At 41.8% G+C, this 26,132-nt stretch overlaps 2 protein-coding genes across 6 annotated transcripts in view; one reads left to right on the plus strand and one right to left on the minus strand.

Annotated features, from left to right (window-relative positions):
• The window catches only part of cdk6 (cyclin dependent kinase 6), a 33,287-nt gene extending 30,746 nt beyond the window's left edge, over window positions 1-2,541 (minus strand). The window contains exons 1-2 of one of the 2 annotated variants that reach the window (XM_076105613.1): window positions 1,647-2,541; window positions 450-809 (exon numbers count right to left, since the gene is read on the minus strand). In XM_076105613.1, coding sequence (XP_075961728.1) covers window positions 450-673 — 224 coding nt within the window. In that variant the 5' untranslated portion in view covers window positions 674-809; window positions 1,647-2,541. Of the gene's footprint in view, window positions 1-449; window positions 1,005-1,646 lie in introns of both variants that reach the window. The other variant, XM_076105612.1, reaches the window with a different exon arrangement.
• A 13,043-nt stretch (window positions 2,542-15,584) lies between these two features.
• On the plus strand, window positions 15,585-25,611 carry hepacam2 (HEPACAM family member 2). 4 transcript variants are annotated; one of them, XM_076106225.1, is made up of 9 exons: window positions 15,588-15,750; window positions 20,032-20,391; window positions 20,470-20,757; window positions 22,244-22,543; window positions 23,634-23,759; window positions 24,070-24,091; window positions 24,192-24,226; window positions 24,570-24,634; window positions 24,756-25,611. In XM_076106225.1, the coding sequence occupies exons 1-9, from the start codon at window positions 15,693-15,695 to the stop codon at window positions 24,864-24,866; spliced, it is 1,365 nt and encodes a 454-aa protein (XP_075962340.1). In that variant the 5' UTR covers window positions 15,588-15,692; the 3' UTR covers window positions 24,867-25,611. The 4 variants fall into 4 exon arrangements, with proteins under 4 accessions (XP_075962342.1, XP_075962341.1, XP_075962340.1 ...); XM_076106224.1 differs by having other exon boundaries at window positions 15,590-15,750; window positions 24,561-24,634; XM_076106227.1 differs by lacking the exon at window positions 23,634-23,759 and having other exon boundaries at window positions 15,585-15,750.
• The last annotated feature ends 521 nt before the right edge of the window (window positions 25,612-26,132 follow it).

The raw sequence follows: 26,132 nt of genomic DNA on the forward strand, positions 1-26,132 counted from the left end.
TACTTCAGGTACTCTCATTGATTTTTTTTTAGAGGAAAGTGCATGAGGTGAATCAATGCAATTGAAGTGGACCAATGAAAGATGATGAAGGCATAGTTTCAAACTGGATACGTCACCAGCAGAACAACAAAAGTGAAGAAACTTCTGATCCGACAGGTGTGCGCCTACTGCCCGATAACAGTGGTTGCAAGTGGCTAGTTGTTGCGCAACCCACATTTCCACATGGTCAGCAGAAAAACTTCAAAGAAGAGGACGTCTGCTACAAAAAGAGTGAGTATAAGTGTAGGCCTTAAAGAAAAAGTCTCATGGTGCAGCATGGTTGCCATCAGAGACCATCAAACAGAAGAAGTGTGCGTTACTCTGAATTATACACAAACTTAATGTCACATTGTCTCCCCTCTCTCTCTCACAAACACACACACGGTTACCCACCTCTACCCCACACTTACCTGACAACATTGGGGTGCTCAAAGGCCTCCAGCTGCCTCAGTACCGCCACCTCCCGGATGGTGGAGAGAGGCATCCCCTCTTCCTCCGTCTGGACACGAACCCTTTTTAGGGCTACAAAGCGTCCGCCGTTCTTCAAATCTCTCGCCTTGTACACTTTCCCATAAGCGCCTTCTCCAATCTCGGCCACGGGTTCATATTGAGTACCAGTACTTTCTTTGTCCATTTTTGCAGATTTCTTTTTTTTTTTTTGCCCCTCTCGTCTCTTGTTGAAACTACTGCGGGGAATCCCGGCGAGGTTGACGAGCCAGAGGGTTCCTCACAAAGGCATATTCACAGAACAAAGTTGGCACATGCAATGCCTAGATGACAGGGAGACACAGATGGAGGAAGACACCATCTTTGTCAGATTTGGTCAAACGGTGCTCCAGGTAGGCAACAACAGGACTGTCATGATGTTTTATTCCGACTATCAACACAAGAGCCCCGTTGCGTCCCGACTTCCACTCCTCCTCCTCCTCCTCCTATTACGCACAGCAACTCATGTCCTCCTACCACTAACACACAGTAATGCAAAATAATTAAAACGAGCCACATTTACCCTCTTTTTAAAGTTATTATTTGCACCAAATAAACAGCCTCGCGTGTTAAGCAATTCGCCCCACATGCAGTATTGTTGAAGTTAGTTCATGTGGGCTGTCCAACTCTGTTAAAAAGGAAATTAAACATTTAAAGAGAACACGCGAAACGGGAGCACAGACCTGACACAGCACGCTGTGCTTAAGTTATCAAACTAACTGCATATTCTGTCCCGTTTTATCAAAGTTTCTGTTTGAGGCGACACATTCTTGGCGAGCACGTGGCTGTCTACTGATTGCATTGTCTGAACTTCCTACAGCAACAATCCATTTAAAACACAGTAAAACTCATATTTCGCACCCGAAATCGCTGTAAGTGTGTAAAACAATGCAGTAGCAGGGTTTAAACGATGTTTTCATTAGTTTAAATAGCTTCCTCTAATTGTTTTTAATTTAATTGTGCATGGACTCAAATGGGTTCATTTAAATGCTGGCAAGTTGGTGAATTGCTCTTTTCACTTCTCAAAATATGATTGCGTTGTAAAGTAACATTTCTAGCCTCGCAAAGAAAAAAATATATGCACACAATTCTGCATAAATATCCACACGTTCAGTGTTTACCTTGGTATATGTTGTCAATAAAAATGTCGCAACTTCGGCATGTCCGAGGAGGCATTCGTTTCTCGGATTTAAAAAAAAAAAGAAGTGCATCAAACGCATCCCTGTCCACTGTCCTCCATGCGGGGGCCACACAGGTAGTTGGACGGTGCAGGCTCTAATCCCCCATCCCTCAGACTGCACCAGCCCAGGCAGAGACACTCAAACGAGGGAGGTGGCGGCGGAGGGCTGTACGAAAACTCACACCCACACTCTCACTGCAACTTTGTGTGTATGTGTGTGGGTGGGGGTTGAGGGGAAGGGGGTGTAGGATGGGGGGGTCAGAGGACAAAGGCAAACGCGTGATACGGCCCTCCAAAACCACGCTCTTCTTTGGATTTTCTCCTTTCTTTCTTCTTCTTTTTTCTGCCATATATCCCCGGATAGCCCCATGCAACTGCAGCCCCGCTCGCCCGTGTGAGCTCCGTCTCTGCCTGGCTTTCCCACGCCGGCTGAATGTGGCCTGACCCCCTTCAGAGAGGTTTGACACGGAGCGAGGACATTTCCGCATTCCTCCCCGACTACAAAGGCAAACCGCCTCCTTTTTGCTCTCCCTCGGCCTCCACGGTGCTTTACCATTCAGAGTCCCCTCCGCGTGTTTTGTCTCCTGTGTCAAAACTGGGAGCGCCGCGGGGATCGGAGAGGGGAGAGAGGCCGTTTATTGGATGGACGGCCACACTATCTATCTCCCCTTCAAGCCATTGAGGAACTCCGGCGGCAACAATGCGCCAGCGGGGATGCAATGTGTCAAGCTCGCCCTATAGATGGTCCTGAGGGGTCAGGTTCAAGGCCCGGGGGCTTGATCGGTGGCAGGGGGGACTCCTCCGCTCGGGTGGTCGTCTGCAAGTCTCCATGCCCGAGGGCAGGCGTGGTGGCCGCGTGGGCGACTAGATAGCAACGTTTTTTAACACATTTTATTTCACAGCAAAAGATGGAAGATTATGAGATTCTGCGTGTTAATTTACAACATGTAGTTTTAGTATTAATAATAATAACAACACTTATTAGTATTATTTGTTTAACACTAACAAAGTTACACACAAATAAATGTAACTTTTCAATTTAAATGTATTTAATTAATTTACAATTCAACAACGATATAAACATACATGTAGCCTACACATTCGCCTATTATGTTAAGGAATGTACTATGAATACATTTCTGCAATAATGAATACATTTCATTGTCATTTCTTAAAACCTAAAACTGTACATTTAAATATTGAATTGTATACTTTAATTCTTGGCTTTACCATTTTCTTTTAATATTTTTAAAATGTTTAAATCTTGTTTTTTAATAGGACCTAATCGTGCTTACATTTCTAACTTTATCAAACTAACTTTCATTGTGTATCAGATGTAGACATTTTAAATAGTATGCTCCTGTCTGAAAGTTCTTCAAACTGACATAAACAAAAAACGTTTTTTCTTCTCTTTTAATACTGGACACGGTTTAGACATGACAAGACTTGATGTCAGATTAACCCAATGAATAGCCAGTTACAGGCGTGTAACCAAGCTGCATTATCATAACTTCATTGGGAGGCTGTATTAGAGATGCACAGAAGATCAGAGAAAGGACATTCCCCTGCTGCCATTATTAACATAAAAAACTTGTTTTGCATGCTGCTTGTAGAATTCACTGAAAAGGCAAAGTTGGGGGAAATAATGACATGGAAGTATGTATGACAATCTCTCCTGCCCAACTTTATAGGCAGCACCCAAATTTAAACCATTTGCATCACAAAAGACACAATGCAGGCAATGTTTCCCAGACCAATTACTGTAAATGTGGCCATTTACATTTCTTCATCATCATTGTTCTTGTTAAATCAGCTCTGAGAGCCATCGCCCAGATTGAATACATTAGCATGCATACTTCTTATCTGGCTGGAGAACAAACCAATTAGATTCGTTGTGTGCGGTATAGAGATGAGAGACAGACACACATATACATTATGCAACACTCATTGATTAGTCATTGTCTGACAAAAAATACTCTCTAAAAAGTTTCCTCTGTTTGTCATGTGTTCACCTTGTCATTTTAGAGAAGTCTCAGGAACAAGATCAATCAAGAACACCCTGTACTGGAACAATATGTAAAATGTAATTTAATGTTTAATTTGCCCTTTGAACAATAATCATTCACAAGATTAAACAATTATTATACTTGTTTTAGCTGATGGTGTAATTTTAGTGGACATCAAAAAAACCGACCTAATTACTCGTTTAAACATTCATTTTCATTATTTATAATGGTTATTGATTAATTTATAAAAGCGACACCTTATTTTGTAACTTTGACAAGAAGCAGTCACAGAGAACAGGGCGAGAACAGAACTGGTTCGTCTTGATTTTCGGACACAAATGGTTGCCTAACATGTGCTTATGTGGATTTGGTGACTTAAGGCACATTTACCAGAGTGTTACTCAATAGGTGCATTTCTAATTTAGCTGCAGATGTTTCTGCTATGTTGTGTGTACAGATGTGGTGTGTTAGTCATGTGGTGGAAGAGATACTCAGGTCCTTCAGTATAAATAGTGAAACAAACATGTACAAATTCAAGATGGCTGCTTAAAATGAAAGTACAGACTTATAATTAGCTAAATTAAATGATCAAAAGTCAAAATAAGCATTCTGCATTAACAAATAATTATTCTGAGTGTTATCTGATCTAAGCCATTGGTGCTAGTTTTAATCTTGTTTACTTGAAGGTACCTTAATGCAACCTATAGGGGTAGAATAAGAAATAAATCTGGGGGGTCGTAAAGTGATTGATTGGAGAAATAAGAAAAGTTATACTACACTAATTTGGACTCATTTTTGGTTTTCTAATCTTTGCTATTTTGTGAAATATTGGATAATTGTATGTGACACTGAAATTGTTATTTAAATTAAACCATCTGGTATTTATTTTTCCGTAAGGGCAAGGCAGGGAATCACTTGTTTAATTTCTAATAATGTATAATTTTTTTATAGATGTGTCAAATGTCTTTAATGCTAGTTCCTGGTCTGAAATTTAACTAAAAACAAAAGCTGTCAGATAAATGAGGTGGAGTAAAAAGTACATAATTTTCCTCTGAAACGTAGCAAAGTGTAAAGAAGCATGAAATGGAAATACTAACGTCAATTATACATACCTTCAAATATGTACTACTTTAGTAAATGTACGTATTTATTTGTAATTAGTGTTAATAGCAGGTGGCATATAGTTTCCCAGGATGTAACTTTAAACTAGTGGAGTTCATCAAGTTTTGTGGTGACTCCTCATCAAAACCTTTAACACTCCCATACAGCACAACACAAGTTGCTGCCAAATGCTTCAACTGGCATTTCAGCTCAGTATTCCTGAGATGCTACTGAGAGCCACTCCTTTGCATTTGACTAACAAATAATACTAAAAAGGTGATCTGACTGTCTTCCATCCGTCAACATGTTCGCTTCATTGACACTGAGGTCAAATGGTCAAGGTTTGTCAGACAGGTTGTCCAGACAGTTCCTCTCACATGTGCAGGTCTGGTAATGAGGTCTTTCAGCATATTTTAATGTTGCTGTGGTAAGTCTGTGCAAGGTGTTTGGGGCAGAACTGCTCATTCTTCAGGTTCAAGATAAAGGATCAAATATTAGGGGAAAAGAAGAAGGCAAACATTATAGTTGTGTAGACAGTGCAGCTTGCTTTCATGGGTTTCTTATTTGTCTGGTTGAAGTCTTTTTCAAATCCTTTTCAATCTCTTATCAAATCTGTTGACATATCAGCAGTAACAAAAAAAAACTAAAAAAAGCTCCATTCATTGATGTTTTGTTCACTTGGGGCAGCGGAGCAAGCTGTAAACATCATTGACACATCATACTGAATAAAGTCTTTATGGCAGTAAAGTTGTCTTTCCAAACATCCAGCAGAGCAACATCAGCATTCAGCTAGAGTCGTGTTTCTGTCCGCCCAACAATCGAAATCCAATGTTCACTCTTTGTGGTCTGTTGTGGTTTCCACCAAGTTCTGAGGGAAACGTCTGGCCCTTTAGCTGCTAAATGCTCCAATACCTTCACCAGCTAGTTGCTAATGTGTAGTGTGTGCTAGAAACTGTAACCCGCTGCAGCCGGACACCAGGTTGATGAGACGGGTGAAAGTGAACCAAAACAGTACCAGGAGATCCAAAACGATGTGCTAAAAGACACAAAAACGTAGCGCTGAGCAGAATGAGGTATTATTAAGGTATTAGTCCACTTTTTTTTCTTCATAGATCATAGTTGTTTGGTGCTATATTAAGAGTTGAGCTGAAAAAACTACAGGCAGGGGGAAATTCTCTGTGTCATGTTACACGTCATAAGAAAATATTGAAGAATGTTCCCCTTTTCAAAATGGATCTAGCTTTCCCTGCTCATGAATTTGAGGCCTTTACAGTAATAATATGGTGTCATGTATTCACTGAGGTGAGTCATTTGATGCATACTGTGCCGCTGCTTTTGTCCACACCCAAAAAACGCCAGCCCAATCTTTCACTCGGATTTTGAGATGTGAAGAAAATTCATTGTATTTGTGTGTCTGAATGTGTTGCCTTTATCCCTGTGTGTGTGTGTGTGTGTGTGTGTGTGTGTGTGTGTGTGTGTGTGTGTGCGCGTGCGCGTGGCAGCTGCTGATCAGTCCAGCCAAGAGAGATTTATGTCCCTCCCGAGGAGGACGAGAGAGGCCAACAAGGGACAGGTGACTCCCAGTCTCTGCCAGATCTCCTTACACCCACACCACCCACACACAGCAGAGGACCTGCTCACACAAACAGAGAAAGGGAGAGATTGATTGTGGGCCTGTCTACCACGTCCCGCCTAAATAGAGGGGGATGTCCATGCCACAAGGCAAAGGGTGATAATAAGTCTTTAGGTAGACAGCTGTTACACCTGGAATCTGATAGGATGTGTGATATTAGATTCCTTTGTAAGTTACCAATCCCATTGTCGGGATTTACAAGCATCACTTAGTCCGCAGTGTTTCGTGGGAGTCGAGTCTCATCCACCCATCAGCAGCTGAATGTTCAAGCGACATTTTGAGTGTGGAGACAGAACCAGCCGTGGTGCCAGCAGACAATCCGAGCCTGTTAGTTGTCTCTGACTTTGATTTCCTCTCTCCCTCTTTCTTGTCAAGCCAGACTGAAGTCCAGAGTGTGTGGTGCAAGTAAAAGCCCCTTCTCTCTCCTCTTCCCTTGCCCTCCTCTCCTCTCCTCCCCGACACCGGCCCCCAGACACAAGCCTCTTTCTGTTGGGGCATCGCCATGGAAACCAAGCCACTAACTTGAGGAGGCGACATAAAAACCTGCTCTTTTAGGGGACACAGGAACACCTGCCACCTCCGCTGACGGGGAGGGCTGGGCTGGATGCCTAGCCACGAGCAGACACACACTTACATACAAATTCATGTGGTCACCGATGCAGACACACAGACACACACACACACATGCGCGCGCCCACACAAACATAAACAGAGGATCAGTGTAACAAATGAGACCTTTAGCTAACATCTGCTCCCTTTTAGAAACTCATTTATCTTCCAATAACATCTCAGGTTGTTTGGTGGCTTTATTAACTCGTGTTAAAAACAAGGAAAGCTTTTTTTTTCTGGAAAGAAATAAACCATTATTGATGAGGTTTATGGTTTAAGGCTACAACCCTCAGCTTTCCTTATTTTAGCATCTTGATTTTTGTATTGTTTTTAATCTTCTACCTGCACATCCAAAGCTTGCTAATAAACACACTGTGCCATATTCCTTTACACTGTTTACAGATTGGTTGAAGGAGATATAACGTGTAATTAGTGAGCTCATGAGGTGCTATTATACACAAAATGCGTTACCTTTGAAGAGAGCCAGGCTACCTGTTTCCCCCTGTTTTCAGTATGTGCGCTAAGCTAAGCTAACCATGTGAGAGTGGTTATCGATCTTCTCATTTAACTCTCGATAAAAATGCAAATATGCAACTTCCCAAAATGCTTAACCATTCTTTTAAAGATGGAGCTAGATCCAGCAGGCGATTAGCTTAGCTTAGCACAAAGACTGAGACTAGCGTATTTAAAAAATGGCAGCAGCATGACGAGGTAGGCTACTGAGTATCTATTCTGCACTGAGCGCTGCACTATGACGTTATTTCTGGTCGCCGAGAGCTGAAAAATGTTCAGTAAAATGCTGCTTTCATCACTGTCATTATTTACAAAGCCATCCAATCATAGTGCATAGGGGCGGGACAATTAGCCTACCACAAGGACATAATCACATGTGTTTTATTATGAGTACATTGTGGTCTTATTGTGTATGTTATGCTATTGTTTTAACTGTGGACTTTATGTTGTCCTCATGTCTGGAGCACTGGGCCGTACAGATTTCCCCGTGTGGGATAAAAACACTGCACCTCCAAAAGCGCCCTGAAAATGCTAAAAACCTGTGTTAGCAGGACATCTTGTCTTTGCTGTGAGTCACAGTTACATTTCCCCTACCTAGTATCATGTCTTCTAACCATAGTCAAAATGCATTTTCAACATGACTTTATTCACATGAGGGGGAAAAAAAACATAATGTGTTGACAAACAATGTAATTTAAGAAGAGAAGACAATTTGGCCCCGATCTCTTGTGTCCGCCATGTTGTAAATCAAGCTAATGTAAGTCAGTTGTCATTCTTCTCAAGGCTCATGGGTGAAACTTCCTCAAACAGACAGCCGTTTAAAGCTGCCGCAGCCCCTTTGAAGGCCCCGATCAACAAGTGTCAGTTTGGGGTCAGCCGGCAAGCCGAAGGCCGCCTGCGTCCTCCTGCTGCAGGCGGAATATTCTGGAGAGACTGGTGAGTGAACCTCTGGTGCCTGGCTGCTGTTCATTAAGAGTATTAATGATTAACTGAGAGTGCTATTGTCCCCTCGGGCCCAGCTGTCCCTCCTCCGTCGTTGATCCACTCCGATGCCTCTGGGCCACTAAACTGGCTCCATTCATGTGCAGAAGTGACAGCTGCTTCTCACATTCCGCAGAAAATTAACTGCAGACGCAGGAGAAAAAAAAACAAGCTGGGAGCAAATGAATAATATTTGACAGATTTCTTTTGTCTTCTTTTTTAAAGCGATGGATTGGCGGTTAAAGGGTTGACCGGAAGGATTATTTCAAGCCTGTACGGTAATTGTTAGAGAAGCGGAAGATGGGGGGGGGGGGGGGGAGTACAGATAATGTTTGCTGTGTTTGCGCTTAGTCGCTCAGGGGATGTGAATCAAGTGAACTCAGCAACTTTATGGTGGAGATGAAAGACATCAAACAGTGGTACGCAGTGAGTGACCAATTAGGAATTTGTAAAAATGCAGAATCGGTGTCAAGATCAAGTGTAATCACAATCCCTGTGGGGTGAGTTATTTTATCACCAATTCAACTTTTTTCAGGATGTAAACGTATCCGTCGTATCTGACTCTAATCAAGAAAGGAAGGTTGGAACGGACTTTGACTGGCTTTTGTAAGGTGCCGCTTGTGCCAAAAAAAAAATTGAACTACACAATCGATCATTTATATTTCTGCTAAGTGTTATTGTGTCTATAGCTTAAAGTGGAGAATGTAACACATGTGCTCCATGCAACCTGTTGTTGACAGGCCATATTTGGAGTCACATATGGTCATCATTCACTGGCATTTTTGCAAAAAGAACAATACAATAAACAATCAGTTTCATCGTGCATTGTTTTATAACATCTGTCGTAAAGAAATCAAAGTCGGTTTATCTTTCCGCAGGGAGAGGACTTTAATTGGACCTTTAAAGGCACCGCTGGTGTTTCACTGGCATCTGCGGCTCATGCGTTATGAAGAATTGTTATTGTTCCACCTGGGAACAATTATGCCATCTTGTCTGTAATCAGTTGAGTGGTCACAGATACATGTATTCGCATGCTGTGGGAGTATAGGGCTGTGTTACTGAACAGCATATGGTCTTACTGTCCCATTCCCTTGTATTCCTACCAACTCTCCTTGGAGACAGGTGGGATCAAATTACTGGTAACATGATGGTTGTTTTCCACATCGCTTTCAATTAGAGGGTCTCTTTCTGTCGTTGTTTATGGTCTTCGCACAAGTCAACACATCATTACATTACATCATTACATTCCAGTTTTTGTGTTCATGCATACAGGGGTGGACAAAATAGTAGAAACGCCGAACAACACAAAATAGCTTTGGGGTAAGGCTTATAATTATTAGTTTTTGCTCAGACTTTTGGAGGTGTTGATACAACTCAGTGGTTATTCTTGAGGCTGTACTGTTGCTCAGCAGTTATTCTCTTATTTAGTCACTGGATAAGGGACTACTTGTGTGCACTGTGCACTTTGCTGTATGCATTTTGAGACTTTTCCTCTTGCCACACTTTTGTACCTGCAAATTCAGGCAGTGACTAAACTTCTTTACAACTCACTTGTGATTGTCAGGCTTCTGTTAAAGTGGACACATTGTGCTTTTTGGTTCAGCATAATATGAAGAACTAGAAAACCAACCAACAGGTTACCTCGGCTGGTTTTACTTCACTCCTCTTGCTGATTGCATCACCACTGTGGGTGGTTACGGGTATCACACCAAAATTCCTTCAAATTTGTAATCTACGATTTAATCTCATACTTCTACTTTGCACCTGCGGGGAATATTTTACCATGACACCTCTGTGGAGGGAGCGAGAGACCACCCGGTGTTGGGCATCGTAGCAGGGATGCAGGATGCTGCATGATGTTAAATGCTTTTTTTCTGGTACACTGGTATACACATGAGCAGCCACCAGTTTGTGGGAGTGACTGAAATCATTGGCACCTTCCATGATAGGAAAGAGGCCAATGAGGTGGTCTCTGTTAGAGCTAAAAGTGTGTGTGTGTGTGTGTGTGTGTGTGTGTGTGTGTGTGTGTGTGTGTGTGTGTTGAAGGCTGGGTGTTTTGACTCCTACCTTGCTTTGCTTTTGCTGCTTTGTCAAAGCACTTTGTAACCTCTGTTTTCAAAGTTGCTTTATAAATACAGTTATTAATATTATTAATATTATTACCTCACATAGCAATTCCAAAATACAAAACTGTGCTTTCAGGAAAGTAAAAGTATACTTGGTGCTTTTGTCTAATATTATGTCGTAGAACGCCACCTTTTCCTCTCAGGTTACTCGAGGCTGTTACGCCAGTGAGGCTGGTCAAATAAGGTTTATACATACATATACCCTTTTACCTCTGATTGGTAGCGCAGTGTTGTTTTCCCTTATTCTGCGCTTTACGACTGTGTGAAGACGACCAGCACAGACCTGAGCAAAGGGAGTACTGCCTTTCAGCCGGGGATTGTGGTCTGTCTTAACAGCCAACGGTTTACTGCTGGAGAGAACATAGAGGTGGCTGTGTCCACTCGACTCTGTATGCATGCACGTGCACCCACCCACAAAAAAACACACACCAGTTTGGTTTGTGCCGTGTACGATGTAAACACCTCTTTTTCATGGACGCGTGTGTGTGAGTGTTGGACTAAACGCTGCAAGGGAATTAATTAAAAAGTCATTACTGCGATGGAATAACTGTGAACTTTCATTTCTTTAGTAAATATACACTTTGCACTGCAGAGACATTTAACTTACTCATATCTGGAGTCGACACTTTGCATACTTTAAGTCTATGTTTTTCTTTCCCCCCCCAAAAAAAAATGACATACGTCTCAGAAAAGCACCCATTCACAGTATGAATCTTTGATTTTTAATCTCTCTAAGGAACTCTAGAATGGAGAACAGGAAACAAGATAATATGTGTGTGCATATGGGTGTCAACTATGTCAACACAACTGTTGAGAAAAGTTTTTATCAGCGCTACACCTGCCGTTGACAGATACCATGCCACATGTGCTGCAGTGAATGCAAACTTTATGTTATGAGTTATTTAAGCAGGGAATTTAAATTAAGTATGTGCTCAGTCATATTCACACTATGTCATTCGAATTAAGAAACAAATGACTCAACCGAGATTAAGCAATGACGGAAGGGGAACCAAAGTGCACGCAGACTGGGGAAGAATGCGGCTATGTTCCTATAGATTTACATTGAGCTCTGTGCTGCTGTGGGTGTTAGGTTTTGAGCACACAAAGTCTTTGACTGGAAGCAGAAGAGGATCTGGGTTGCAGGCAGCAGGATTTGACACTGGCTTATTTCCTGTCATTGACTGCGGGTCACATGGCGAGTGCGTGGGCGCGAGATAGTGGAATGCATTAAAGGGGTGAGGCTCTTGCCACTAGACACACAGTCTCTCTCTCTCTCTCACACACACACACACACACACACACACACATACAAAGCATTACTTGAAGGAAGACAAACTTATGTAGCTTGTAGAAGCATATTTACATGTTTGCTTTGGGACACATACTGACACACAATGTGCTTTGACTGATGTTGAAAGTTCAGGGTGGAGCATGGCGAGATCTCTTTGAAAGATTCACATTGACTCAACCTGCGCTGCTCAGGGTCAAACCCTCGTTTCGTGAAGTCAAGGTGCTATTAAGGCAACAACAGTCAGATCCAGAGAGAGATAGAAGGGTTCAACGGTGCAGCAGTAAAAAAAAAAGTGCTATTCACATGCGAGCATGAGGGGAAAACATGCGCCTGCATCTACCCACACACATGCACGCACACAGACAGTGCAGCGTGTGTGTCCAACTTTCTGTTTCCCACTGTTATAAATCTTTCCGTGTGAATGAAACCCTGTCATCCAATCAAATCACTCACAGGCCTTGCAGACCTCCCCGCCCCTTTTCTTTGCTGCCTCACTGCTCCACTTAACCCCACTCTCTCTGTCTCTTGTTCTCTTTCAGCTATAGGCAAACATTTCTTCATATGAAGCCTATATAGCATTTCAAGTTGTCATTCAAGGCGTGACATCCTCTTATCGACAACCCATAAAGGCACAACTGTACGTGCCTGCTTCTCTTTTTGGTCGCACAGTCATGGATTGCGTGTGCGAGACTGTGAGTGCTTGCTTTTGCTGTGAAATATTCTTTACCATAACTTAAACTGGTGTTACATGTAGGTGACTGTCACAGATGTGTTCATCTTGCACTTCAACGACCTCACTGACGAAATATAGGGCCCTTTAAACATAATGACACAGCTACAGTTATATTTAAATCCACATGTCAGTGGACAGAAATATGTATGGGAGCCCAAAGTATATCACAGTAGGCCGCTGACACCCTATGTGGCCCCACTGTAACGACTACTCCAGACACACACACACACATGCACATGCACACACGTGTGCCAATTGTGTGGCCTTGATGTGGGCTGGTGTGCTGTGTCTGCTCTGAGTATCTGCAGCTGGAGGCCAAGGCTGCTAGAGGAGAGGAGGAATGAAAGAGGAGAAGAGGAACGATCCCAATGAGAGGGAGAAGAAGAAGAAGAAGAAGAAGAAGAAGAAGAAGAAGAAAAGAAGAAGATTGAAGTAGAGGAGAATAGATATATACAGATGTTGCGGAGGAGAGAAAAGAAGATCATGATGATCAAGAGGAGCAAAGGCGACATGAAAAAGAGTGAGGAAGGGTTTGGGTTTGGAATAAATCATCAGTAGGAAAATGATGTGGTGCTACAAGAATAAGAACAACAAGATGATACGATGGGGATGAGGTGGAGGAGTGAGAGGCGGTGGGAGGCAATCGACACAGAGGGGTAGTTGTGGTGAAGTGTGGCAACAGTCACAGACATGGGCTGGGAGGCTGGAAATGGAAAATGTGACATGTTTTAACACAGCAAGAGGGCCCCCATATGAGGTTGTGTGTGTGTGTGTGTGTGTGTGTGTGTGTGTGTGTGTGTGTGTGTGTGCCACTCAGCTGCTGTGTCCTGGTCTTAAAGCGGTCCAAAAAGGCCTCTAACATAACACAGGCCAGATCAGATGGATAAAATATGTAATATATTTTAAAATATAAAAGAGGAAGAGCCTGGGCAGACATGTGAAACCTGTCATTTTGGCTCGGACATTTAATCTTGACCCTGATAAATATGTCTCAGCTCGAGGCTGGATCAACTTTTATAACTCATCACTCACCACAGTACAAGTCACATCATCCTGACCTATTAGCTACAGCAAGCTCTGTTTGTCTTTCTCAAAATCCCTCAGTGTTAGGCCAACATTTTGTTCCCTTTGAATAAAAATAAACAACCTTTCTGAAAAATTCAAAATCACCAAATGTTTTAGATGCTTCGTTTTCACTTGACAACCAAATGTTGTCAACAGCATATTCGTAATGTGTGTGACAGAGAAGTACAAGGTAAGTCATCTGTTATGTTTACAAATTGAGATCATTTTTCGAACGTTTTCCAAAACTTTAGTGTGTTTTTGCTTTAGAGCCATGCAATGCCAGAGTAAGCACAAGTAAGTAAGTCTAACCCTTCAATGCAAATAGTCACAATTAACACATACAAACTAAGCCCTAAACATATTATATCCTGCTGAACACGTCTCATTTCAAAAGTCCTTCGGCAGGTTTTGTCTGATAGATGATGCATTGACTCCATCTAAAGGTGGAAAGTAAACTTGCAGGTTCTGAGAGCTGCTGCTTCATCAAGTGAAGGTCCAAGAGAATACAATGACTCTTTTCTCACTGCTAGAACAATATTAAACTTTATAGACTGAGATCATTTGGACTGCATTCATTCAAAATTTGTTTCCCATAACATTAATAATAGATGAATCCCTGTCAAATTTCCCAAATCATGTGTTCTCTCTAACAAATATCGTATTGATGTGACACAACCTCAGTTTTATCAGGTTTCTCAGCAGATGGACATCCAATGGAGTGTTTGACAGCAAAGATAACAATCAGTGTATTTAATGGTGCCATCACCAAACCAGGCACTCATTTACAAAACCTACAATGGCGTAATTCATTCAATGTGCAGTTCAGTCCCAAGTTTCACCACATCCTTTCAGAGGATGGCCATGTAGAAAACAAAACGGCACTAAACAAGGTCTTAAGGGTGTGTGTTTAAGTGTTTAACATGTGACTATTCTGTGTCTGTTTGTGTTTGTCTCCTGCACATTGAGACAAACTGTTGACTGGCTTAGATTTCACTACTGCGGGCAATGAACAGGAAATGATTTAAAACCCCCAGTTTTTCTGAGGAATATGATTTGAAAAGTATTTTATACTGGAGTGAAACTGACATTGCTAGTGACACAAATAAGTCTTTGTTCAGCAGCAATGCAAACCACTTGCTAGACAAGAATTAACAACAGATTTCCCTGCAGTTTTCTGTTGTAGATGTTGTCTGCACAATGTCCCAGAGGGCTGAAAAATAATAAAAAAAATTCCGTCAGCATCTCGTCTGTATCTTGAAGGCATTTGAAAAGTCAGTGATACATGTGTTAGTACGTCGTTCCTCAGTAGCTTTTCTCTCTGTCTTTCTATCCTTCAGTTTCCAGACTACAAAATAATTGCAGACAGAGGAGCTGATTGTTGACCGTTGTGTTCACCGAAGGCTCTGTAACTTAACCAAACGGAGTGACATGAGCGGTTAAAATCTCTCTGTCTGCCTGCTTTTTCTTTGTTTCGCAGCCTCAGGGACTAAAGCAGCAAACAGCTGGTGTATTATAATGTAAAGACTCAACTATCCTTTTATAGTTGACGGAGAGAAACCCTTAGCCTTAGGGCAGCTGTGTGTGTGTGTGTGTGTGTGTGTGTGTGTGTGTGAGAGACAGAGAGAGGACCATGCTGTGCTGCCTCTCTGCCAGGTGGACCTCTTCTTCCTCCTGGTGTTTCATGGGAGGGGCCTGGCTGCATGCAGGCTAAAGCTAGCTCCTCTTATTTCCCTGGCAAATGTTATGACCGCAACCAGTCACATTTCTCTCCTCCTCCTCCTCCTCCTCTTCCTCCTCCTCCTCCTCCTCCTCCTCCTCCTCCTCCTCCGCCATCTCTTTCTAATCCACTCTTCTCCTCCTTCCTACATCCCTCACTCCCTGCCTGCCTGCCTGTCAGAAGTCCCACATATCCCTAGAGAATAAGATGCCATGGAGGCCAGAGGAAGAACAGCGCTTTATGTCTGCTGTGTTCTCTTCACCCTAACAGGTGAGCGTTGAGTTGCCGTGGAGGCATGTTTTGCTTGAGTTGTCCGCGTTGCGTTGGTGCAGCTATAGCAGTTACTGGGGTTGCTGTGTTTGCGTGGTTGGCAGGGTAAAACTGAGGGTGCGTTGAGGAAGTTTTCTGTGGTGCGCAGTAACAAAGTGTTAACTTGTGAAATTCTTTTGTATTTAGAGGGTTCAGGACAGAGAAGCCGTAATGAAACTGGGTTGCAAAATGTAAAAGTGGTGAAGCAAATTCAAGGACAATCGTATATTTTAACTTGGCATCCTAATATTGTAACATTTTGGGAAAAACACTCAAGTATACCTCTATCTTTTTTTGCCTTTTTCAATGTCAAAGTTTGAGTCTTTAACGCTTTCCTTCGAGAGTCTATTTTGGCTTGTTTTGCATGTCCTCTCCATAATCATCACTGTGTGACTTGACAGAATTAGCTTTTCTTTGGTTGTCTGCTGTAAGTGAAGACATAAGGAGGGTGTTAGTGGAAAGAAGAAGTGACCGATGCCACAGGTCTGTGACTCAGTGATAACAAACATGTACCAGCATTCCCCACATGACCCGATGACTCTAACAAATAAAGTCCCTGAAACATGCTTGATGCTTGTATCATCAGCCCTCCTTGAGGAGCCCTATTTGTCTTATCTGAGAGGACAGGCGATTGATGGCGTTTTGACACGCACCGGGAGACTTTATTTAGTGTCCAAACAACTCGGATATGTGTGTGAGGGTGATAAGAGGCAGGTGCTTGTGGGTCTCCACACAATAGTTGTTTGAATGTGTGTGTGTGTGTGTGTCGACTAAATGAAGATATCCTCTCAGCCATTGTCACTGTAATCTCCTTGGTATCACCACAACAATATCCGTGTTGTTTGGGGACAACAGCGAAGGAGCGGGCTCGGCACACTCCTCCTCATTCTGCCTTTTCGCCAGATCTCAGCTGGTGTAAACACAGGCACACTCTTGCCACTGACAACACAAACACACACACACACACACACACACACACACACACACACACACACACACACACACACACACACACACACACACACACACAAACATTAACTGGCCTGCAGGCCTGTAAGAGTGGAGCATGTCGATGGGGCGTCTGCATTATTTAGAACGTGACACCAGACACAGTGAATCTATTGTGATGAGCATGATGGGCAGCAGTCACCAGGGACCTGGCTGACACCAGCTGGACGTCTCCAGGGAGGAAGTGTGGACGGGTCAGAGGGGAGGGAAGAGGGGTGGGTGACAAAGAAAAAAAGAGATTAGAGGGTAGAGGGTAGAGATAGGAGGGAAGATGTGGTTAGAAGGTGAGAACGACAATCACTTTTCTGAGTTTTCCCCTAGTTTTTAAGATTTTATGACAGGAGATGTAACACACCTAAATTATGTGAAATCATATCGCAAATGAACAGTCTCTCATGAATATTATCCGCCTCCCCCAAGTCCTTTAATGCTGCAACTGAGAAAGACAGGATAGACAGCCAGAAGTGAGACAAAGGGACACAAGTTTGAGAAAAGTGAGAGGTTTTTAGTGAGTTTGCTTCACAGTAACTGCCTACTCACATGCTGCCGCTTATCTCAACCTGGCATCCAAACTCAGTTGCTCACTTTGTATCTTCAAACTGTCAAAAAGTGAAGCTTGAAGTTGTCAAAACAATTCTGTCAAATGAAACCCTCACGTCGTAGCTCTGATCTGATGTTAATGATCCTTGAAATGTAATGTATGGAAGATAGGAGAAAATTAGAGACGGGATCATTTCAGCTGTACTGAGTAAGGGTTTCAATATGACAGGTAAAACTTCCAGTTGAAAGGACAACAGCTGCTGAAAAACAGACATAACTCTTCCTATTCTTGGTGTTTTTGTTCCAAGTTGTTTCGAGCTGGTTGCCAGCACATTAACTGCCAAGGCAACTATAGCCAGAACAGACAGCCTGGTGCAATAGATCAACGGTTATCTAGTTAGTTACTTCAGACAGCCAAAGTGTTTGTTTAGCGAGTCGACATCACAGAGACAGACCTCATCCTTGTCTGACAACAATGACAATCTGTAGTGAGCTGGGTCAATATTAACTCACTGCAGTTTCAGGACCTGGACAATTTGAAGACGAGGATATAGATTAGGAGATTAGTCAGACACAAGTGAAAGGGGTTCATCTTGAAAGGCAAATAGCCCTGTTTTGCTTTCATATTCTCCCCATCACTCCATGTAATCAATAGCACAATGTTATCAATGTTTTTCAGTATTGATATACTGTAATTCACGATAGGCCTATGGCATATGGTCTTTAAAAAAGACTAATATTTCTTAATTTGGACTACAACATTTTGATGTGCAATATGTTTGAATCCAGATTGAATGGATTTTTATATGTGTTAGGATTGCTCTCATACAACATGTACAAAGGGGTGACTTTATGATTTTATAAGTCTTTTGTTTTTGTTTGTGAGGTGGTGTACCTGACTAGACCAGTATATTAGCATACAGTATGTATTAGGGTCATCAAGATATACTGGCATTGATATCATGTCAATAATACATACATGATAATATTGTGTAAATAGTCCAGCTCTTTTTTAATAATTTCATATATACAGTTATTTTTTACAGACTCTCTCCACCTCCCTTCACTCATATTTTGAGTGTAATTAATTTGCCAACAAGGAGACAAAATGCAAATAAACACAATAAACAAAGTTAAAGATGAATTTCACTGATAACATAATAATAATTATTTCTCAAATCTTTTAATAAATATTGCGATAATGTCTTTATCCTAAATTATTTTGGCCACAATAATCATGTAGTGAAAATCTGATACTGTGACAGTCCTATGCTGCATTAATCAATATATTTAAACTAACAACGGACAAAATAACTATTGTAATGTGAAAGGGATCTCTCTGGTAAGACCAAAGAGCTGGTGGTGGACTTCCGCCGGGGTAAACACTCTCCTCCGCTACCAGTGAACATCCAGGAAATGGACATTGAGATTGTGAGATCGTATAAGTACCAGGGTGTACAATAAACTGGACTGGACTGACCACACACATGCACTTTACAAAAAGGGTCAGAGCGGACTCTATCTGCTGAGGACTCTGAGGTCTTTTGGAGTGCAGGGAGCATCTTCAGGACCTTCTTCGACTCTGTGCATTAGCCATCTTTTATGGAGTGGTCTGCCGGGGCAGCAGCATCTCGACAGCCGACAGGAAGAGACTTAACAAACTCGTCAAGAAGGCCAGCAGTGTGCTGGGGTGTCCATACGGTGGAAGTGGTAGGAGACAGGAGGATGATGGCTAAGCTATCATCACTGATGGACAACTCCTCCCACCCCATGCGGGACGCCCTGGCAGCTCTGTGCAGCTCCTTCAGCCACCGGTTGATTCACCCCCGGTGTGTGAGGGAGAGGTACCGCAGGTCCTTCCTTCCTGCCGCTGTCAGGCTGCACAACCAGCTCTGCTCCCAGTAGACCACCCAACACTAAAAATCTGTGCAATATAAATACACCGTGCAATTATTGTATGTATAATATTTATAGTTTTTAGTTATAGTTATATTTTAGTTATTGTGGATTTTTTTACTTTTTTACTTAGTTAATATTATTTACTGTTTATTACTTATTTACTTATTTATAATACTTGTTTTGATCTTGTTTTTTTACTCTGTATCTTGTTGCACTGTCCACTATGCTGATGTAATCCTGTAAATTTCCCTACTGCGGGACTAATAAAGGATTATCTTATCTTATCTTATCTTGTCTCTCGTAGTGACAAACACACTTTTTCAGTCTCTCTCTCTACAGAGTGTTTTAGCATCTTTCAGCTAATTGTTTTGGTTTACTTCCTGGTTTTGATTCACTCTCACCGCTCTCATGGCAGCTGTTTTCAGTGGAAAAAACAATAAAAACGGACTGTACTCCTTAGAGACAGAGACTAAAGAGTCGGACTCTCCCTCAGAAGTTGGTGGATACTAAAACAGAGCCAAAAGAAGGGTGAACTACATTTTAAACTCCAAATGAATGATGTGGCCTCTTTATCTCCAAACCCATATTTATTTTGAAATACAGAGAGAAACTTATGGGAACAGAAACACGCTCAGAAGGCTAACTAGCAGACACTCTTTAGACATGGCACCTTGTGTGTTCATCACTAAAATGACCTAATTATTCATCATCAACTAATTATACAGCGATTGTGCAATAACTATCTTTGTTTCCCTCCTCCTTCTCTTCTTTTCCCTGCCAACTTCACCGACTCAGACGTCAGCTCTGAGTTCATCCACGTCCCTTCATCGATCCATCATGGTATTGAAGGGAAGTCAGTGCTTCTGTCCGTTGAGACTCGCTTCCCGCTGGATGATGTTGAGATCCAGGGAACTTGGTCCCACACCAGGCCGAGCGGCATCAGAACCACGTTGGTTACGTTTACCAAAGAGACCACAATCACTGACATGATGTACCGCAACCACCTCCACTTTAGAGAACCCAATGTGTCTTTGCTAATCCGGAAAGTGAACCAGGACGATGAGGGGGATTACCACCTGAACCTCAACATAGCTTTTCATAACGGGACAGGGCTGGTTATCAAGGAGGAGAGAACTGTGCACGTAACAGTGGACGGTGAGTGTCTGCCGATCACATGTCATCAGTTGGATGTCATCTATGGACTAAGGCCTAACTTCTTTGTCTATTCCTTAGTCCCTGTGTCCACTCCAGTCATTGAGAAGAGCCCATCATATGCGGTTGTTGAGGACAAGGCCAACGTAACCTGGACTTGTTCTGTGGAGAGGGGAACAAGAGTGGTGTTCCAGTGGCTACGGGACAACGTTGCACTAGGTCTCAGCGACAGATACCTCTTCTCCCAAGACAACTCTACATTGTTAATCAGTCCTGTGAGGAAAGAGGACAAGGGAACTTACCACTGTTTGGCCAGCAATGCTGTCAGCCAGGAGCGACACAGCAGGGCCGCGGAACTCAACGTCTATTGTGAGTATCCATCTGTATTCTCCTTTTCCTTCTACTTGTCTGTCCCGGCACCAAGACCACCTGAAACTGAAAATGTAGTTCCCAACTATAGTCCCCAGAGAATTGCAATTGGGTTCATTTTCTTTTTTCTTTTTTTACACAATAAAGGAGATAAACGTTGACGTCTCAAAGCCAGCAGCTTCTTAAACTCATAAACACTTTGATCACTTTTCTTTTACTGTGAAAGTAGCTGCTATGAACACCAGCAATGATAGTTTACAGCAAAATGAAGTCCTTAATACCCGGCCAGTATCACAGGGACTGGAATCAGACCCTGCAAAAGACAACTCTACAGACAAATAAGTCAATGTGATTTATTGCACCTATAAGTATTTTTAATTTGACACACACTGGAACCATATTTATTAACATTACATGGTCAGAAGGATTTCAGTAGAGTTCATTTTCAATTATTTTATAGAATTATTTTTCAAAAACATTTGATTGTAGGATGTTTATGCGACAAAGCTCCTGTAATACCAATACTAAGCATCTATTGTTGTTTTTCTCTCTCTTTGCACTGTAGTAGGATATATGTAAATGTCAGTGAGATCAGACTATTTTCTGACAACTGGAAACATGTGACTGTTATGGGTATTTGCATGGGAGCAGTCTTATCTCACAGAGCTCCTCTGTTCTGCCATAAAGCAGGTAGATAAACTGATAAACTGGGCGGTTTCTTTGAAGTTGTACCCAGAACATGATCCCTCTATGGAATCATTTGAATGTGTTTCTGTGTTGATGGGACGTAAAGGATGTGGAACATTTGTGTGACAATAATCTGTTTGCATAGGCAGAGCATGTCCGTGTTAGCTTTCAGTAGCATCCTACAGAAAGTAGATTTTAATTTTACCGTTTTCAGTTTCTTTTACAGGGTTTTTAGTAATGTTGTGTACGACTGACAACGACTTTTGATTTTCTCAAAGTCATATTTCCAGTCTTACACAAGTAAAAAACATTAAAACTGATTGATGTCACCCAAAGATTCACTTTTGATGCAACATCTTAGTCTATCTTAACAGAATTATAACAGAAATACACTGACGTTGGCACCATTTAGAAAAAAAAGAAGATCAATCTATTTTAGTTGTAATTATATCTTATAACATTATTTGTTTCCATTTATATGTACCAAATTAAACCCCAAATGAAATGAAACTTTTCACAAGATTTCATTTTATCATAACACATACCGACTTATTGACTTGTAGCAAGATATATTTATGGATTAATAAGCAAAGTTGTGTTCATGTTTTCTCATCCACTGAAGCTGTTTTCTTGGTTACATGTTTGTGTTCAAGGGCAACCACTGCTCTTTCTTTTCCCCCCAAGAACTGAGGATCGAACTTATGACCCTGTTTATCATAGAAAAGTAACCATTCTGTATAATACGCACCACATCAACGGCAAACAGTCATGTTTCCCTGACCCACTCTTGCCCCTGCAGATGGCCCCTACAACCTGGAGGTGAACTCAGACCAGGGCCTGCGGACAGGAGAAGTGTTCACCATCAACCCTGGAGAGCTGGTCTTCTTTGACTGCCTGGCTGACTCCAACCCACCCAACAGCTACGTCTGGATCTCTAAGAGCCGCAACGCCACGCAGGTCATCACTGAGGGCCCACGGCTGGAGGTGCGCTCCTATAGACTGGCCCAGGCAGAAGAGTACCTTTGCCGCGCCTTCAACAACGTGACGCAGAAGCAGAACGAGGCCCAGTTTACTCTGGTGGTGGCCAGCTTAGGAACAGGTGGGTAGAGGGTGGAACATGGCAGGAAAGAGCAGAGCGTGGGGAGAGTTTGGGAATCCTTTGAGATAAAGACTCTGTAAACACTGTGTCATGCCAAAAGCAGAAGAGGTTTATGAGCTATGAGATATATATCTTGACAATGACAAACACCACGGCCAGCTATGGGAACATGTCGGTGGATAAAATACTTTAACAGTGTGTCCATTGTGACAAAGTGAAACCAGGTTATGGGATATAACATGAAATATACATGGCTATTATGAACCTGTCGTTTTATCTTTGTTGCCAGGTTCCTGCGTTTGCAGCCTGTATTAAAGCTGAGTTGCTGGGAAAGCAAACAGTGGATAACAGCTGTCGTATTTGTTGACTAAGTTTTATAGCATGTGGAGTTTCTGTGTGCTGAATGCGACATTGAAATGTTGTCTTGGTGATATTGAGAAAGGCTCACTAATGGCTACTGTTGATACTGGCTATGATTTAAAATGCTGTTTAGTTAGTCAACGGATGTCGTGACAGCAACTTTTTTTTAGTGACAGCAAAACATTACCAAAGAAGCCTCTAATGACTAACCTTTTAATAAGATGAGCTGTGCTAGCTGCTGTATGAGGCACTGTTGCTTTGAGCTAAAAAATGCTCCATGAGGGAGGTGAGGTGGAAACAAACAGGACTTTCAACCATGAGACCAGTGTTTGTCTCCGAAAGTTTAGCTGGGTGTTTGTGACGTATACTTATGTTTCGGTGTTTACGTTTTACTTTAAGTAATTTTTTAAAGCCCAACCATGATGTTTCACTTAAACCTAACTACGTGGTTTTGTTAACTAAACCTAAGCAAAGGATTTTGTTTGATTTCAAGACGTTAACCACGTGTTTAGTGTGACTGTGCGCTTGTGCGTTAGAAAGTGAAGCCATTAAGAGTCATCCTCTGGGAACCATGAACAAGATTTTATGTAAATCCAACTAACTAATAGTAGTTGAGTTATTGATGTCCAGACCAAAGTGGTGGACCAATGGGCCGACATTGCCATCCCTAGAGCCAGCGCTGGCTAACAATGAGCATTAATGTCAGTGTCCCTCCTGTATTTGTTTGCAGGGAAAGAAAAGCACAGCCAAGATGGCAGCCCTGTAACTCCTCTGGCAGCCATTACCGTCTGCTCTTTGTTCGTCATCGGCTGTATGTTGCTGTTCTTCCTCAGGAGAACCTGCCATCCTAAGAGAGGTAATGTCTATTTCTGCTGCTTACAGAGGTGCTTTTCTAACAGTGAGTCCTGCAACATGTTTAAAATGTTTCATGTTCGAAATCTGAATGATGAGATGAGTGAGACAACGCTAACTGCTTGCTAGACTGATTTCTTACACGTTGAGGTTAATCATAAATGTAAATAACTTGCAAATGTCAGTCAAACCGAAGGTAACCATGGCAAAGTATCTACTGCATTTGAATAAGGCAAGGTAATATTTTAAAACGTGTAACTTCTGTGTTTGTGAATAATTATTTCCCACTGTCTCTTTCTATCCGTCATCAACAGTTCTTATGAGCATTTACAACAGGTAAGCTTGAATATGAAATCAATACAGATATGCACAATTGCATTTTTTATGAACATTATGTATGCTTTAACTAACAGCTTTATTTGTCTGTTTTTGACAGACCACTTTCAGAGCAGAAACGACCACATCGTTCAGGTGAGCTACCTGCTGGACACTTCGATTATAGAGTATGCCTCATGCCATCATATTTACATATGTGTATATTTATATTACATCATATTTTGAGGTGGTTGTAGGGATGAACAAGGCCTCGGTTTTCCATTAAACTGAAAGTCATTCCCAAAAAAACTGGTTTGAGATGGGAGGAGTTTAAGCAGAAAAGTAAACAAGGCCAGGGTGTCTCATTGATTCCAACCGGAAAGCAGTTTAATGGTGTCATTACACTCTATGATTTATCATGTTAAATTAAAGTTTGACTCATAATAGATACTAATGCACTGGTCTGACATTAAAGCCTGTATATTAACAGGCCATGAAGATGCAACAGAAGACTTTGGCATCTACGAGTTTGTCTCCATACCTGGGAAAATGGAATCAGCACAGGTATTTAACATGTTGTACATCAATATGGATTCAGTAATAACGTGGAAAGATTTTAAGCCTTTGTCTGTTGTTGGAAAGTTGTGTGTAGTTTTTAAAATGTGCCCGTGCAACTGTCCTGCAGGCATCATGCAGATCTCTGGCTCACCTCGAGTCAGTTCAGGATATGCACACCACCATCTATGATGTGATCAGGCATGTTCCTGAAACCCCGAGTCACAGTTTGCTGGAGTAAGCTGGAGAGTTGAGATGGAACTTACAGTCATTTCACTTGAAGAGTAGCTTTATTCTCTGTTATCAAAGCCTGAAACTCTGGCTTTGGTGGGCCATTTTTTGCACAAGAGATGACGAAGGCTTGATCGTGCACTGTTACTGTCCACAGTTTGGGACGGATGTCAAATGACTTTTGCTGACATTATTGTGAGATGAAAGTGCATGTATGGCTTAAATGTTTTTTTTTAATTGTTTTTTTTATGTGAAAGTACAACACAAGTTGAAACAGTTTTGCTTTTTTCATTCAAAACTTTAGGTCATACTAAACCAAGCAAGTAAGTCTTAAAGCATGATCTTATGAGGTACATTTAAGGTACCAAAACTGGTCAAAACATGTTTAATTTTAAATACTAAGGTTTTATTTGCCATCTCAATAATATATTCTAATTTCCTATTCCTGCCAATGAGAGTCTGTTTTGTGACAAGTGTTATGATGAATGTGTTCTCTTGTATGAAATATATTTAGGTTAATTGTAAATATTGTACATGGATTACACGCCAGATTCTTTATTCTATTTCTATGTTTTTCTCCAATCTATTTATTCCCATAGAAACACTTAACCCTGTTTCCACAAATGTAGCATTTTTTTCAGCTCAACATGGATGTAATGAAATGCTGAAACAAGGAAAAGGACGAACGATTCTTAAATTATTGTACAGTTTGCATTCACATGCTTGTTTTGTACTTTATTAAATATATAACTGTTTACTATTGTGGGTCATTTTCAAATATGCATACTCCATTTCTGCATTTATATTTGCACTTCTTTATATGTCTTTTTCATAGAATGGCAATTGCAGTAATGACTTGAAATGAACAATTTTTTCAATCACAGATCCTGAGAAAACTAACAAATAGCTGAAGCCAGCAAAGATGTCAGTTGTTCTGCTGCTTCACAGTCGGTCTTTGTCGAATGTCTTGGCAGTGATCTCTCTTCTCTAAGTGTTTGAGTTGTATTTGTTCTCTCAAATTGCTGCAGAGTGCTCGTTGCTGTCCGCCAAGTTGCATTGGTATGCTGTGTACCTGGCGCGATATGGAGACAGGCAGCAACAGACGGATGGTTCAGTGTGTGGCAGAGTGCCCTCTCCACCTGCTCCTGCTGACACCTTGTCACGAGTATATAAAAATGTGTGGGCTTGCTTGTCTGCTTGTGTGTATGTAAAAGAGAGGGAGAGGAATGATGAGGAAATAGACACAGACCAGACACAAAAGTGTTTGTTTAGAAAA

This window comes from Anarhichas minor, unplaced genomic scaffold (assembly GCF_050575085.1).
Source record: "Anarhichas minor isolate MPS153535 unplaced genomic scaffold, ASM5057508v1 ptg000033l, whole genome shotgun sequence".
In the NCBI taxonomy this organism is placed as follows: domain Eukaryota; kingdom Metazoa; phylum Chordata; class Actinopteri; order Perciformes; family Anarhichadidae; genus Anarhichas; species Anarhichas minor.